Below are 13,969 nucleotides of genomic sequence, written 5' to 3'. Positions count from 1 at the left end.
AGTCTGAAGACGTACTGTAAATTCATTTTGTGTTACTGCCTGTAATCCAGCAGAACTCACCTCAAGAAACAGCTGATGTCTTCCTCAGTGCTGGTTAAAATATCTTACGCTGTGCTTGAACAAAACTTTTGCCTCTTGCCTGCTTTTTAGCAACTCAGTTCATTATTATTATTGTCTCGTATCGGCGAGTAATATTCTCTCAGCTGATGGGGTGCTAGTATGAAAATAGGCAGATGGTAAATGCTTTTCTAGCACACTTGTAGTCAGGACATGTTTCTTTTCCAGCTGTCTTGAAAGGAGCAAGTTACTGCCTCGATAATAATCTAATTATTTTACCTTTTCCTCTTGTTTTCCCAACAGCAGAGTTGCGCAGTTCCAGTATGGAAGAACACAATGGCTCTGCAGAGACTCCCCCGCCAAGCCAAGGGCGGCACAGTGCCATTAAGTGTGGGTGGCTGCGGAAGCAAGGAGGCTTCGTCAAGACCTGGCACACACGCTGGTTCGTTCTCAAGGGTGACCAGCTTTACTATTTCAAAGATGAAGATGAAGCCAAGCCCTTGGTAAGTGAAAGGGGGAGATAGGATGGGAGGTGAGGTTAATGGTAATGCAAGCAGAATTGTCTGGTATTTAAAGAACCAAACCTCACCATCTCCGTCATTGACTCAGTACAACTTGGGATTTTGATTACAATGAACACAAAACTGAGTCAGGCCTTGGCAGTTTGTGTGACTTCCCCATCAGGCTTCTTTCTAAAACTTCCTTTTCCAGGTCAGGTTTTCTTATTGCAGCATTTTAAAGGGAGTGAAGTGTACATGAAGTTCAAGTAGCAAAAGTCAGTCAGATGGGCTTGACTGAGGCAGATGAATAATCTCTATTTGAAAAGGTACTGCTTATTTTTCTGCTGTTTAAAATGTGGAGTATCCCTGCTTTGTGTCTTCCCAAAAAGGAAATCTTGTAAGACTGTAGCCTGAATACGTTGCCATCTGTAACGTGGAACAGACTGCTGTCTGCTGCCTGGCTCTGTTGTGGTGATTTACTGCTCCTTAATGCTCATCTATTTTCCTATTTATTTAGCTTTCTCACCAGCATGCTTTAGGGCTGCCTATCTCTGGAGTGCCATAAGAGTAAATAATGGTGCCTCTCCAGTCAGGTCAGGCCTGAGCCTCTGTGATAACAAGTTAAGAGAGATCTTGTGCTAGCACCTACAGGAGTATGACAATCCTGTGTGTTAATCATTTCCTAGATGCTTGTGACTCCAGAAAAAGCTCTGACATCTGTGAGTTACCTCTGTGCAGATATTAAAATATAAATGCACTTGGTTTTTATGCCTACTAAATTTTTGATGGTGTACCTTCATGTGGAATTTCACCGGCAGTTCTCAGAGATGTAAAGTCCATCTAATCTAGCTTCCTGTATGGAACAGGTCATGATACTTTGTCAAAATTTACAACTTGCTTTATGGTGCACGTTAAGAAAAACCATTCAGTCTTGAGTTGTTCCCAAAGAAGATTCTTGTATGAGTTAATTTCTAAGAACCAATTTCACAGCCTTGGTAGCTGTTTGCCGTTAAAATTATCCCACATAATATAGGTTAATTAAATAACACATTGCATATTTACAAATTATATGTTAGTATGACTACTTTGAATATGAAATAGCTAATAATTTCTGGCAAATCAAATATATCTTTCAGTATATATATTTTGTTAATCAAGAGTGTAAAAAAGCAGCCATCAAAACAGAAATGTTTATGGGCCAGAGCCTGTGCTTCCAGAATACAACCCTGCTTCCTCGCACTTGACATCTGCCAGTATGTTTGTGTGCAAGGACTTCATTGCTTTTTGAGAGGTGACACAATGCTGCATTGCATGGAGCTTTGTACAGCACTATGGAGCCCAAATTATCATCTTGTCTGTCTGCCACTGACCCGTGGGATGACTTCAGAACATCCTATTGTCTTTGCTGCTTCCCTTTTGTGAAATGGAGGTGGTGATTCTGATCTTCTGTTACCTTTGATAGGTTAGGTAGCAGTTGATTAAATAACTAGAAGTTTGTTTGAGTTTCCACCTAAGTCTCAAGTAAATTCATAAAGACACCTAGAGATACAAAGTGGGAGGGCAGGAGTGCCAACAGAAGTGTAACTTAAATATGCCAATAGGTTTGAAAAATGAATGGGCCTGTCCAAATTAGGATCAGTCAGTATTTCACCTTGGTATAGCTTTGGAATGTTTCTGAAGCATACTGCACAAGTGTCAGTTCCTGAAATAATGTCCCACGTTCAATGCCATGTATAGAAATGTTTTTTCCCCATTTAACTACATTGAAGGGTTTGCTGCATTAACTTTGAAAAGATAATCACTGTGATCTTATGGGAACCCCATTGTTCTTACCGTGGAGAGCTAAAGCAAAGAACTCCACTGATACCATGACTTTTCAGTGAATCCTTAGGAAATGGCAAGCAGTATTCTGTTATATTAGCCATGTAGTATTGGATCTGTATTTAGGATAAATACCTGTTTATTCACCACTGGATTGTACAGTTTGTACAATGTACAATTGTACAATAATTCTTTTAGACAATAATATAATGGAAGAGAGTTAATGAGGTGGTTTTTTCCAAATGAGACTGTAGTTTTTATTTTGCCTGCCATTTGGTTGTGTTTGGAAGGAGGTAGAAAGCGGTGATTACTCATCCTGAGGGATGCTCTAATTGCACACCTTGTATATATTTATTTATAGAAGGTGGGAGAACTATAGCAGGAGAGGACAAGACAAACCAGTGGGTTTATGTTCATAGCCTTGATGCAAATTAGAGAAAAGCAGAATCCAGTTTCTGGTGTGAATTCAGCAGGTGTCCTGAGCACCAGTCTGCTTAACATTTTGGGCTTGGGTTCTGTCCAGTCTGTACCAGAAAGGGATGGTAATGTGAATGGAAGTGAATTTCAGAAGAATACTATTAGCTGTCAGACTTTATTCTACAAATGACTATGTATAATGGGAGTAAAGAAAAGAAATACTGTCTTGTGTCTAAACTGTCAGTAAATGCTTTGGAATTCCTGAAGCATGCCCATTTCCTGCTAGTAATATAGATTACTACCACATATGCTTTAGTCAATATGTGTACATCTCCTTGGTGTGAAACTATTAAATTTAAAAGTCATTAACTATCAGTGTGAGCGTGGGGAAATGTCTCTGCCAACCTGTGTCAGATGCCTACAGGCACGCAGAGCTAGTGAACAACAACAGAAGAAAAAGCAGTACACAGCTGTTAGTCTTATAGTCAAGGACAGTGAATTGTCATTGATTCTTTATCATCATCAAACATAAGAATCTTTCCATTGTAATGTTTTATCAGTAAGAATAGCAGCTATCTTTTGCTCTGATATCCTTGAAATGTCTCAGGGGATCTGGTGAAGACGGCATTTCTGTTTACCGAAGATGCGTGTAAGGATAGCAGTAATCTAGTAAATTCCAGAAGACAAAGCAATAAGTAAGCAAGCCATAGGAAGAAATAAAATCTGATTTCTGATAATTCTGCATAATTTTTACTTCTTGGAAGTGATACTGTATTTAGCCTTGTTAATTTTTTTTTTACTATCTTGGTGAGTCACCTTATTCCTGGCAGCCCGTTGTGCTTTAGAGAGCTAGTATTATGCTAAATCTGAAGGTCAGCTATCCAAGCTTGAAATGTGCACAGCTGAAAGAAATAAGCATTTAGCATTCTCTGTTTCACAGTACAGCTGTTGTATAAATGCAGCTCATGAAAACGTATTCCTTGCTTTCTTCTCTGCCTATGGCTAACTACTCCAGCTGTGTCGGGGTTGGCATGGTCTTAACTGAAGATGGGAGGAGGAAGTCAGTGCCTTCTCAGTGAGACAGCATGCATTTTCTGTGGTTTTTTGAGCAGCAGGAGAGAGCTTCCAAGTATCACTTCATTGTTCCAGGTTTGCTGTCACACTCTCCTGGTGTTACTGCGGAAGTGAATTTGTGGGAGCAAAGCTACGTAACCTGTACGGTTGGAGCATCACTGATATGAGGTTGTAAATGAGCAAGAATAGGCAAGTTCATCCAGTCAGAACAGTGTTTTAGGCTTAGGTGCTTATCCAATGTCGTTGCCACTCAACTTGGTTTATGGACTTGAATTTGAGGTGTGTAGAGAGATGTTAAAGATCTATGAACGAGCCTTCAAGAAGTACTTGTTGGTATATGCCTGAACGCAGATGATGGTCTGTTGTTTCAGTTTATATACTGTCCTGAACATTTTGACGTGCAGTTTTTATCCTCTAGATCTTGTAAAGCTCTTAACTGTTTAGCATAAGTAATGCTAAACAGCATTCAGTGGCTCACAAGATCTTAGACAAACCCTGGGAAGGGACAGCAGATTTGCATGCTGAGGTGTGAATCTTAAATGTAGAATTTGAATCGGTCTTTGATTGAAACTGAGTAAATGGCAGCTGGAATCTTAAGTACAGGTCACCATTTGTAAGGGAAGGTCTGTCTCTGATGTACAATATATCTTGAAGTATTGCTTTCTGGCAAGATATGTGCTTCCCATTTAATTCAATTTGTGTAAAAATTTCCTTCACAGAAAAATCCATTTAACGACATTAATAGGAAACATGACAAATTTCAGTTGCGTTTTTAAATTAAAATAAAGCTTCTAATGAATGTGTTAAATAGAAATTAATATGATAATTACATAATTTGAAACTTGGACTGTCAGTAGGGGAAATCTTTCAGTATTAGTATTGACTGTGACTAAGAATTGAGCATCGTGCTTTTTTACAAGTTAAAAGGGAATGGATAACATTTCTGGGTGGAGGGAAAAAACTAATTGTACGTGCATTTTAGAACTGCATCACAAGAAATGGCCATCTCTCCTTGTTGCCTAGAAGATTTTCAGTTAAGGGAGATTAGGGTATTATTCACTCTGATCCTTGTCTTTGGAAAGCCACAAGAACTAGCTTTTGTGTAAGTACTGAAGTGCAGCATAGCAAGTGAAACAGCTTCTCAGTAGATATCACATTGACTTGTAAGAGCAGCCCCCTCACTCTTGCGTAGGGGAGGATGTGAAGCACTAGGTCTCCCCACGCTTGGCTTCATGGATCTTGCTCAAAACTCCACCTTTCATGGAGCAAATTCTGGGACTTGATGTAAAAACAGCAGGGAGTGTCCAGACCACTGGTGATTTTTTATTATTTTTATTTTTTTTTCATTTCTAGGTAAAACACTTGCTATTAGTCTAGGAAACAGAAATGGTCTTCAGATGGACATGTGCTACTGGGTGAACTGAGTTACCTAGATACTGAGTTACCTAGAACCTGTTGCAAACTCTGAGAGAAATTAGTCAAATACAATTATGCAGGTGTCACAAGAAATGTGGGTTGATAGAGAAAGCGTGTTTCTCAGGAACTTCACTGGAAACTCAATATGCTGGATGAAATCATATAGGATTTTCTTGAGATCAAGAGTGATGTTTGCCAGTAACAAAAGGATTTACTAGAAAGGCTTTCTATTATTGGTTATTGGATACATTTTTTTGAGGGTGGTAACTACAGAGCTTAAAAGAAAACAAATAAAAAGCCTCCACAAAAAATCCATCAGAAAGCACACCTTAAACAGTTTATGTGAATGCAGTGGAATGGAAGGATGTCCAACACGCCTTATATGAAGTTTTAAAGAAGTCAAATGAGATGGTGTTCTGCAAAGGCAGTCAGCTGCCAGCAACCTCCTGAAACAGTAATTTGCTCTGGAGTAGCCCTGATAAAAGGCTTCCAGCTGATCTTGCTAAACTTTGTCTAAAAAAAAAACCCCAAAACAACAAAATAGGCGAGAAATAGTGGTCTCGTTTTTCAGGTGTCTGAATGGAGCCTTCTTGTGACTGATGTGCGCCCCTTCCAATAACTTCTGCTCGTGCGGTGCTTGTTGTTGGGTAAGCTCGCACTGCAGGTTGCAGCAGAGCAGCTGGATTGCACTGAGCTTGGCGCAGTCATGGCCTGGTTGTTCTTGCTATCCTACTGTCATTGGGCAGGCTGGCGTGTGATCTCCGCTTTATTTTCTTTCCCTTCATGGCTTTTAAGCTTGCATAAGCTCACTAAAGTAAGGTACTGCTCATTGCAGTTTTGCACGTCATGCAAAATAGAAGCAGATTTGGGGTTAGCCATGTGTTCCTGGTGTAATGATATTTCCTGTTTCTTGAAATGCTTAGTTGAAGGAAGAGAAGCCTCTGTGTAACATACCTTTCTGTTTACGACAAATGCATTTTTTTTTTCCTTTACGATCATTCTTGATCTCCGTCCACTGAACATAAGGTGTCTCATGTTTTAAACTGAAAATTAACTTCTTAACTCTATCACTGCTTGAGTTGCAGATGAGGCAAGAAGAGTTGTATCCTGTCTGATGTGAGCAGCAGAATCTCATGGGTTTTTTCTATGCGAGACAGAAATGGATATGACCTGGCATGGCAACCGGCAACCTATAGCCTGCTCTTTCTCACATAGTGAACTGCTACAGTGGTGGCTGTTCAGTGCAGAAAGTGAAGTGAGAGCCCCAAAACTGCTTTGGGCCTTTTATAGATTTTCAAGCAGTGACTCCTCAAGTATGTGAATATAAGCAGGCTTTTGCAACTCAAGCAGTGAAATTTCTGGAATACAGGGATGGCTGTTGAAGGATAGGTCTTAGCTTTTATATACAGTAGAAAGTTCTGCTATTTCTTATAACCTGTATGCCTTTGTATGTTTTTGTCATGCAGGTTTCAGCAACTTATTTGTGGAGACACATTTTTTTTACTACCGTGCTATTCAAGGTGTAATACACTTTGGTCAATAGATACCCATGGGAATTTTGTACAAGAGATTAGTGTGATAAGGCTAAGTTTATTTGAACCCAGGGTGTTTCTAATGCCACTACTGTGTTGCTTGGGAAAGGTTTCTCAAATTTGCAGGACTGAATTTCTGTCCTCAGCCTGAGATGAATAACCACAAAGTCAGTCACTGAGGTGCTCAACTCGGAGGTAATCAACTTCCAACTTTAATCCCCTTTTCTGCTTCTTTCAGACCAAAAATGTGAACTTGAATTTTCAGTAATTGTTCTTTGTTTTGTTTCTTTGGAAAACTTTGGAGGCCTTGGGCTTGGCCCAGTAAGACTCTGAAAGATTTTCACGGGAAGAAAAAACAGCATTAACTGCCACGTTAATTACAGGAGTGTCAGTAAACACTGCACAAGATTATGGATTCTGTGCCAAAATAAGGTAATTCTTGCTCAGTGCTTTGCCCCAGCTTATGCTGTTGGAAATTCAGTTCCTCCATGAAGATGGTTTTTCAGATTTCAGTGCAATGCAAGGAGTATTCAGTGTCTCTCTTAGTCAGCTTTGCATGTAGCTGTTGTGTCATTGTCTGTGACTCCACTGGTAACATCTACAAACTACTATCCTGCTATCATACCAATTTGTTTAAATCTGTGCATACGTCATTCCTGAGGGCTTGTAGTTTTTCATTCTCCCTGAACTTGAGTGAATTTTTCAAAACAGCTCTCAGATTCAGTCTCTGTCCTTCTTGCTTTGCTGCTGTTCTCTCTCTGCCGATCCAGCTCTGGCCTCAACCTCCCCTGGGTTTTCCTTTGCCTCCAAATACATTGGCTGGTGAAATAACTGCCGCCCTTCTCTCACAGTATCTATAGCATTCGTAAAAGGCCACCTGTATGGTTGTTGGTCTCTGACGTGGTTCAGTGTCTTCATCCCATTTGATGACTTGGAAAATTACAGATTAAATGCTTACCTTCTAACTTCCCATGCCCCCAGCAGTTCCACTAGCTGCCTGAGTAGATCTTCAGTTTAAACTACAACTAAAAGTTTGTAAGTATTTTCCACAATCAGCCTCCTTGATGCATTTTGACACCCATCTGCCCCAAAACAAAAAACCCAAACAGTGGGGCTAGATGCTGTGCAAATCTGAGGACGTGTCTATCTCCTTTTTCAGAAAGCCAGTCCAGTGACTGAAGTTCAGAATTTCCTGAGCTGAGACGGTTTTATAGGTGGGAAATGTAAACCTTTAATGGTGTTTGGACCTGTAGATTACACTGGGATTTGTTGTTGTTGTAACCAATTGGTAAAGAAAAGTTGATCCCACCTGAGTCTGCCTGTTTATGTGGCAGGCAGTACAGCCTCAGGACCTCTTCCAAAAACATTGTGGAACAACAAATACATGTTTCCAAACTTTTGTGTCTTTAATCAATCCAAACTGGGAAATTAGTTTTAGTAAATATTTTTATAATAGAACAAAGCAAAAATGCCTTGTGGCATTGATTGAAAATGCTAGTACCATTGACCCATGTGTGCATTCAGAGCTAAAACTCTCAAGTATGCTACCATATGTTGTATAAACTGGGGGTGTAATTAGACTCAGCCAACAGCTGCTGTTAGATTGGAAGAGACAGGCACTCTAAGAAGATGTAAATTAGCCAACAGCTTCATTTCTCGGTGGCCCGTGCATCTGCTTAATCCAAAGGCTGAGAGAACTGGCCCGCCCCCATCTTTCTTTTTGTGGGACCAGGGAACTAGCTTGTTTGTAATAGCTTGCTAACTCTGAAGTGAAGTTAAATCCTTAGTGTGTTTCCCTCCACTTCAGGGATGAGCAATACTTGCAGGTGTAGGAAGCCACTACATGGTACAAAACCTGCTTTCCATGGTGGTGGGGCTGCCCAGTCTATAACTGTCTTAAAGATTGCGTTTCTTTTTATGCTGGCACAGTCTTTCTCTCCCTCCTTTCCTCTCCATTTCTGGCTCGTGCCAATTTGCCAGGGTTTGGGGCAGGGAGGAGAGGGGAGATACTCTTTGTTGCTTGCCAGATGAAAAGTGCGTTTCCGGTGGATGATAGTGAATGTATATTTAACAGGTTAATGAAGCTGTGCGGAGAGGAGTGAGGATGGTGTCAGGCTGCTGCTGGTTAAAAAATATACGTGATGTTATGTTGTGATGGTTGTCATTGATTGTCTTTGTACTACCATGTTCTTGTCTGAAGGACTGCCGATCTAAATTCCTAATCATGCCAGTGGTTTTGTATTATCAACTCCAACGCAGTGCAGTGCCTTTTGTCATACTCAGTCGGACAGCAATGGTCTGCTCTAGATGTTTCTCTCTAGCTTTCCTTGCTTAAAAGCCGTTGTACCAGTAGAGTAAAACAACTAACGTGAATACTGCTACACAGCACGTGTGAGGGTATAAGGTGAAATTCTGTGAATATCAATCTCCAGATTCATCTTTAAGTAAATGTAATGCTCTTTCAAGCATATGTGGAACTTTAACTATTATAAAAGTAAATATTCTTTTTTTGCACTCCATTAATTTGGACAGCAGAGGCTATGTGATAAACTTGTCTTGTGTAAGGGCAAACACTTCAGATACTGAATAGATACGGGATGTTGTGTTTTGGAGTCTGACTGGTCAAATTCAGTGACATTTGATCAACTCATAACCTGGAGCTGCTCCAGGTAGCTTCTAGCTTAGCATATGCTATTAAGAAAAGTTCAATTGGTGCTGCGTTATCTTGTGTAGGCCATAGTTAACGTCCCTAGTTAAAGAAATCCTAGGTGTGCTTGCTTATTTCCTTGCATATTACTAAGGAACTTATTTAATGTTGTTGCTGTAGTAACTGAGGAACGAGTCTAGCAGTATTTTTTAGCAGCATTTGTACAAGTCCACTGATTTCATCTTTGTTCAGCTAGACTGCATAAATGCTCTTCTGTAGGAGCTCATCACGTGAAAAATGGTCTGAATCCTATGCAAGTTCAAATGCAAAATGCAGCAAAATGGTGAAGACGTGCTATGTGACATAGACACTGGATAAAAAAAACCTTCCTCAGTCTCTTGGTTATTAGAGCCTTTGGGTTGCCACGTGTTCCCTGACAAACTGAGCCAGACGTTTCAAATCCCTTCTTACAGAACAAGTTTATGAGAATGGCCATCACAGGCCGTATTTGTGTTGGCAGCCTCAGAACAGAGGCCAAGGGTTGAATGGTAACAGAAGCAGCTAAATTAACTTCTAACGCTGGAGGGACATCCTTTTCAGCAGACTTGCAGCACAAAAGTTGAGCTAACAAAAGCTTTCTCTGTTACTGGTTGGGCTGCAGAATAAAAGCCATTAAAAGCCTAGGCAGCTCCCCACAAGGAGTTCCTGCTCTGAGTGAGTAATTGCAGCATCTCCAAGACAAAGCAAATGCTTTTAACTCTTGAATAATGACCACAAGCAATTGAAGAGTACTGAGGACCTTCAAAGACACAGGCATGTGTTTTGGAAGCCTGTTGACACGGACTGAGCATTAGTGTAATGATTTGGTGATGCAGGTGATAGAAAACAGACATGAGTCTGTGATTTAAGTAATGAGCTGACGCTTTAGTAAGCCACTATACGTGCATTTGCCAGAATACAGTGGGGATCTCACAAGAATCTTCTTGCATGATGGCTCAGCAGTGTAGACTCTCCTCACCTAATCCATAGGTTTCAGCTCTGTTTTAGGACTAGTCACCTGCCCATTTTCCCTCTGTGCTTCCATAATGTCTGTAGCTTCAAACTTAAGTTTTCCTTTCTTCCCATAAGCGAAGGTAAAATGGTAGGTCTGCTTTAGTTTGGAGGCATGACTGTTTCAGCCTTGAAATAGTGTGAGACATGTGAAGGATGGGGAGCAATAAAAAGCCTGCATGGCATGAGCCTATATTTATTAAAGTAATTAGTGTGTTTCTGTCGTTACGCCGTGAGGAGCACAGAGGCCAAGCCTCAGGCTGCCCACTTGGTCTCTGGTGGAGGACCAACTCCTTTTTTTGCCTGTTTAATCAGAGATTTAGTATCCTAAAAATGCATTTTTAAGAAGCAAAAACACTCTAGCAGGACACACACACGAGTGAACAGCTTGAAAAAAACATGGAAACGTTTAGATGTTTTGGAGCCCACTGAGAACGAGACACGCTTGCAGTTTTTTTTTCCCTCTTCCTTCTTTGCCTTTTTCTCACTTGAAGAGCAATAAATAATGCTCCACATCTGAAGATGATGTTTGCTATTTGTGGAGAGAGGGGATATTGTTGAAAACTTCAGTCTGTCATTCTTATTAAAGTTACTATTTGCCACATACTGCCTAGCGTTAAGGTGCCAGATTTCCTCCCTGGGCTTAAAAGAGATACCGACCCCATTGTGTACCAGCAGTTACTGAAACTCTGTTTAGCTTTTGCAAGCTGAAAGTATATTTAGCCAATTATTTATGTGTTGTGTTTCTCCTGATTATTTTTTTCTGCCAATGAAGTTGTTGCTCAGTACATTTTACTATAAAACTTTTCATTTGTAATACAGAATCACTAGTCATGGAGTATCTGGGAGCAAGCTTCATGGCTTTTCTTGATATCTTTTGTTGAATGCAGTATTACCTCTTCATTTGAGTACTTTTAAATCCAACATATTGATCTAGTTTCCTGTAAGTGAGACAGATGATGTGCTATATAAACCAACTTTTACGTGTTGCAAAAATAATCCCTTTCAACAGGAGAAAGATTGCCTAGAGGAACTTTTTGAGAAAAAAACCTCATGAGAAATGCTAGCATGATTGGTATTAGTTACAACTCCTGTTAGAACTTCTCTGAAAAAGGATAAAGAAAAAAGCGGGCTAAGATCAATCTGTTTTCACAATTCCTTATGTAAATGTTTAAGAGCAGAGAGATTGGCCATGGGTAGATCTTGGATGAGACGTATAATGGCGGTGGGAAAGAAAAGGAGATGTAGCAATGTGAAGTTTACTGTGCTGTCACCTTCTTTGTGCCTCTCAATAAGGCCAGATCAGCCTCATGGGCATCAAACCCACTTCATTGCCTTGAAATGAAGGTGTGTTAAATTCCATACGGTATCAAAACTCTTCTGTCCCCAAGTATCTTGCCAGGGGCGAAAAGCTACATGGGGGTGAGGATTAGCAAGACGTGTGTAATAGTGGGCTCCTGAAGGTATGTTGTTTGGTATGAGAATTCACAGATTAGTCTGGAAGAAGTCTAGTGTTAGATTTCATCCACAGTCTAGACTGTAAAACATATATGTTGCATTTAACTAACTTCAGATAAACAGAAGATCTTTTTCCTTTTTCTTCCTGGGTTTGATTGTTATTCCAGGTGTGTTTCTTCATTTTCTTTCTGTATTTATATAATGTCATTTATATAACCAACACTATCTGGGAAACAGAAGTACAAGTCACAGCTGACAAATAAAACATACAAAGCCTCTGTGTCAGCCTTTTTGATGTACTGAAGTTTTTGGCTTTCAATTTTCTGACCCAGTTGCCTCATTTTTGAATAGGTTAACCTGAGCTGAGGTGGAGGGTACAGAGAAAAATAAATCTTCAGTATTTTATAATGTGATGGTAAGAAGAAATGCGTAAAATAAGTTTCTCCCCTCTGACTCATACCAAGGTGAAGGTAAAATCTAGCATTTTATGAGTAATCAAGCTGTTCTCATCCAGTTGCAGACAAAGATTTACATATCTTACATCAAGGAGATGCTAGAGAGGAAATGGTGAGCTTTTTTCCTTAAATTAGTCTCCAGGTTCTAATAAAGCACTTTTTCCAATAAAAAGGCTATGGCTAGCAAATATCAGTGCTATCCCTGGCTCTTATCAGCTGTGGAGCAGTCTTCACTGGAAAGAGAACACCCTGTCCTTCTCCTTGCTCCTCTGCAAGCAGGAGCTTTACATTTTTCAAGGCACGTGTGACTTTGGAGTGTGAAAACCCAACCTTTACTTAAGTGTGAAATCGGGGGTTTAGGACCAATGCGTTATGACCCTTGGTTTTAGGTGATGTATCTCACATGGCCTATGGATGTGTTTGTGACTGCAAGAAACAGATTATATCCAATTTTAAAAACAAACAAGTATGCATGATGGCATTTGTTTTAACCTCTTTAGTGTAATAGCTAATCTAGTAAACACTGATTATTTTGGTGTCCCTTTGCTACACTGGAAAGAAGTATCCAATTAACTGAGTGAAGAAAACACATCTACTGCTCTGAATGCACAAAAGGCTGGTTTAATGTCTAAATCTGAGAGTATTTAACATTGTGAGTAAAGCTAATTAAGCTATTAAGATGACATGAGGAGAACACTAAGTAAAACCAAGATACCTATTCTTGGCTTGCATTCACAGCACAGCTGTATTGCACTTTTTTGATATGATGATTCATACATAAGTACAGTAGTATTTCTAATGAAATGTTAAATTAAACAGAAGGAAGGTCTGCTAGGTTAAATCGTTGATGCTTTTCTTCGTATCCCAGAAGATGACAGCACTGGGACTTCTCACGGTTATTTGTGACCTGCTGAAAATACCAATGTAATGTTCAGAATAGCTGTATATATGAGCTGTTCTTTGAATCCTCGGAGCAATTTTGTCATAACTAAAGCAGTGTTGTTTATGGAGTCTGTACTACAGATGTGTTTCCCATTGCTGGGGGTCCTGCTCAGTTTGCTGCCTCTGCACGTTTCTGGGTAACATGAGGTCTGTGTTATAAAATCAGCAGAACCAGTACTGCTGTTAAAAGACACCAGGTTTTGGAAGTTAAAAGGGGTTCATTAGTTGAATTATGCATAGTCACTGTATTTGGAAAAAAAATAAAATTATTTCCCCCAAATAGTCTAATATTTCTCAAATACTTTCCTTCCTGAATACGTTTAGGTAGGAGAGTTCAGTACAGCTCTCAAAAGCAGTGCATGGTAATTCAGTCGTGTGATGTTCTCTGTAATGGCAGCCATACGACTTGCATCCAGTGCAGTGATCAACAGCCGTACTCTCCAGTATGCTACAGGACCCTAGAAATGCAGGATGCTTTCCAGACCCTCTTCTTCCAGGCCTCAGGGGCAACAAGAAAGCCTTCTGTAGGTAAGTCAGTGACAAAAGGAAGACTAGGGAAAGTGTGGGCCCACTCAGGAAGCAAACAGGAGACCTGGTGTC

The 13,969-nt window shown here is 40.1% G+C and overlaps 1 protein-coding gene across 4 annotated transcripts in view; it reads left to right on the top strand.

Annotated features, from left to right (window-relative positions):
- Positions 1–13,969, top strand: part of ARHGAP24 (Rho GTPase activating protein 24) — a 224,789-nt gene that overhangs the window by 39,776 nt on the left and 171,044 nt on the right. For 3 of the 4 annotated variants that reach the window (XM_074589169.1, XM_074589165.1, XM_074589166.1), the window contains exon 2: positions 361–560. In XM_074589169.1, coding sequence (XP_074445270.1) covers positions 381–560 — 180 coding nt within the window. In that variant the 5' untranslated portion in view covers positions 361–380. The remainder of the gene's footprint in view (positions 1–360; positions 561–13,969) is intronic. The other variant, XM_074589170.1, reaches the window with a different exon arrangement.

The sequence above is a fragment of the Larus michahellis genome, chromosome 5 (genome assembly GCF_964199755.1).
Source record: "Larus michahellis chromosome 5, bLarMic1.1, whole genome shotgun sequence".
NCBI classification, from domain to species: domain Eukaryota; kingdom Metazoa; phylum Chordata; class Aves; order Charadriiformes; family Laridae; genus Larus; species Larus michahellis.
The sequence above is the reverse complement of the archived record's forward strand: the minus strand, read 5'-3'. Positions and strand labels throughout refer to the sequence as shown.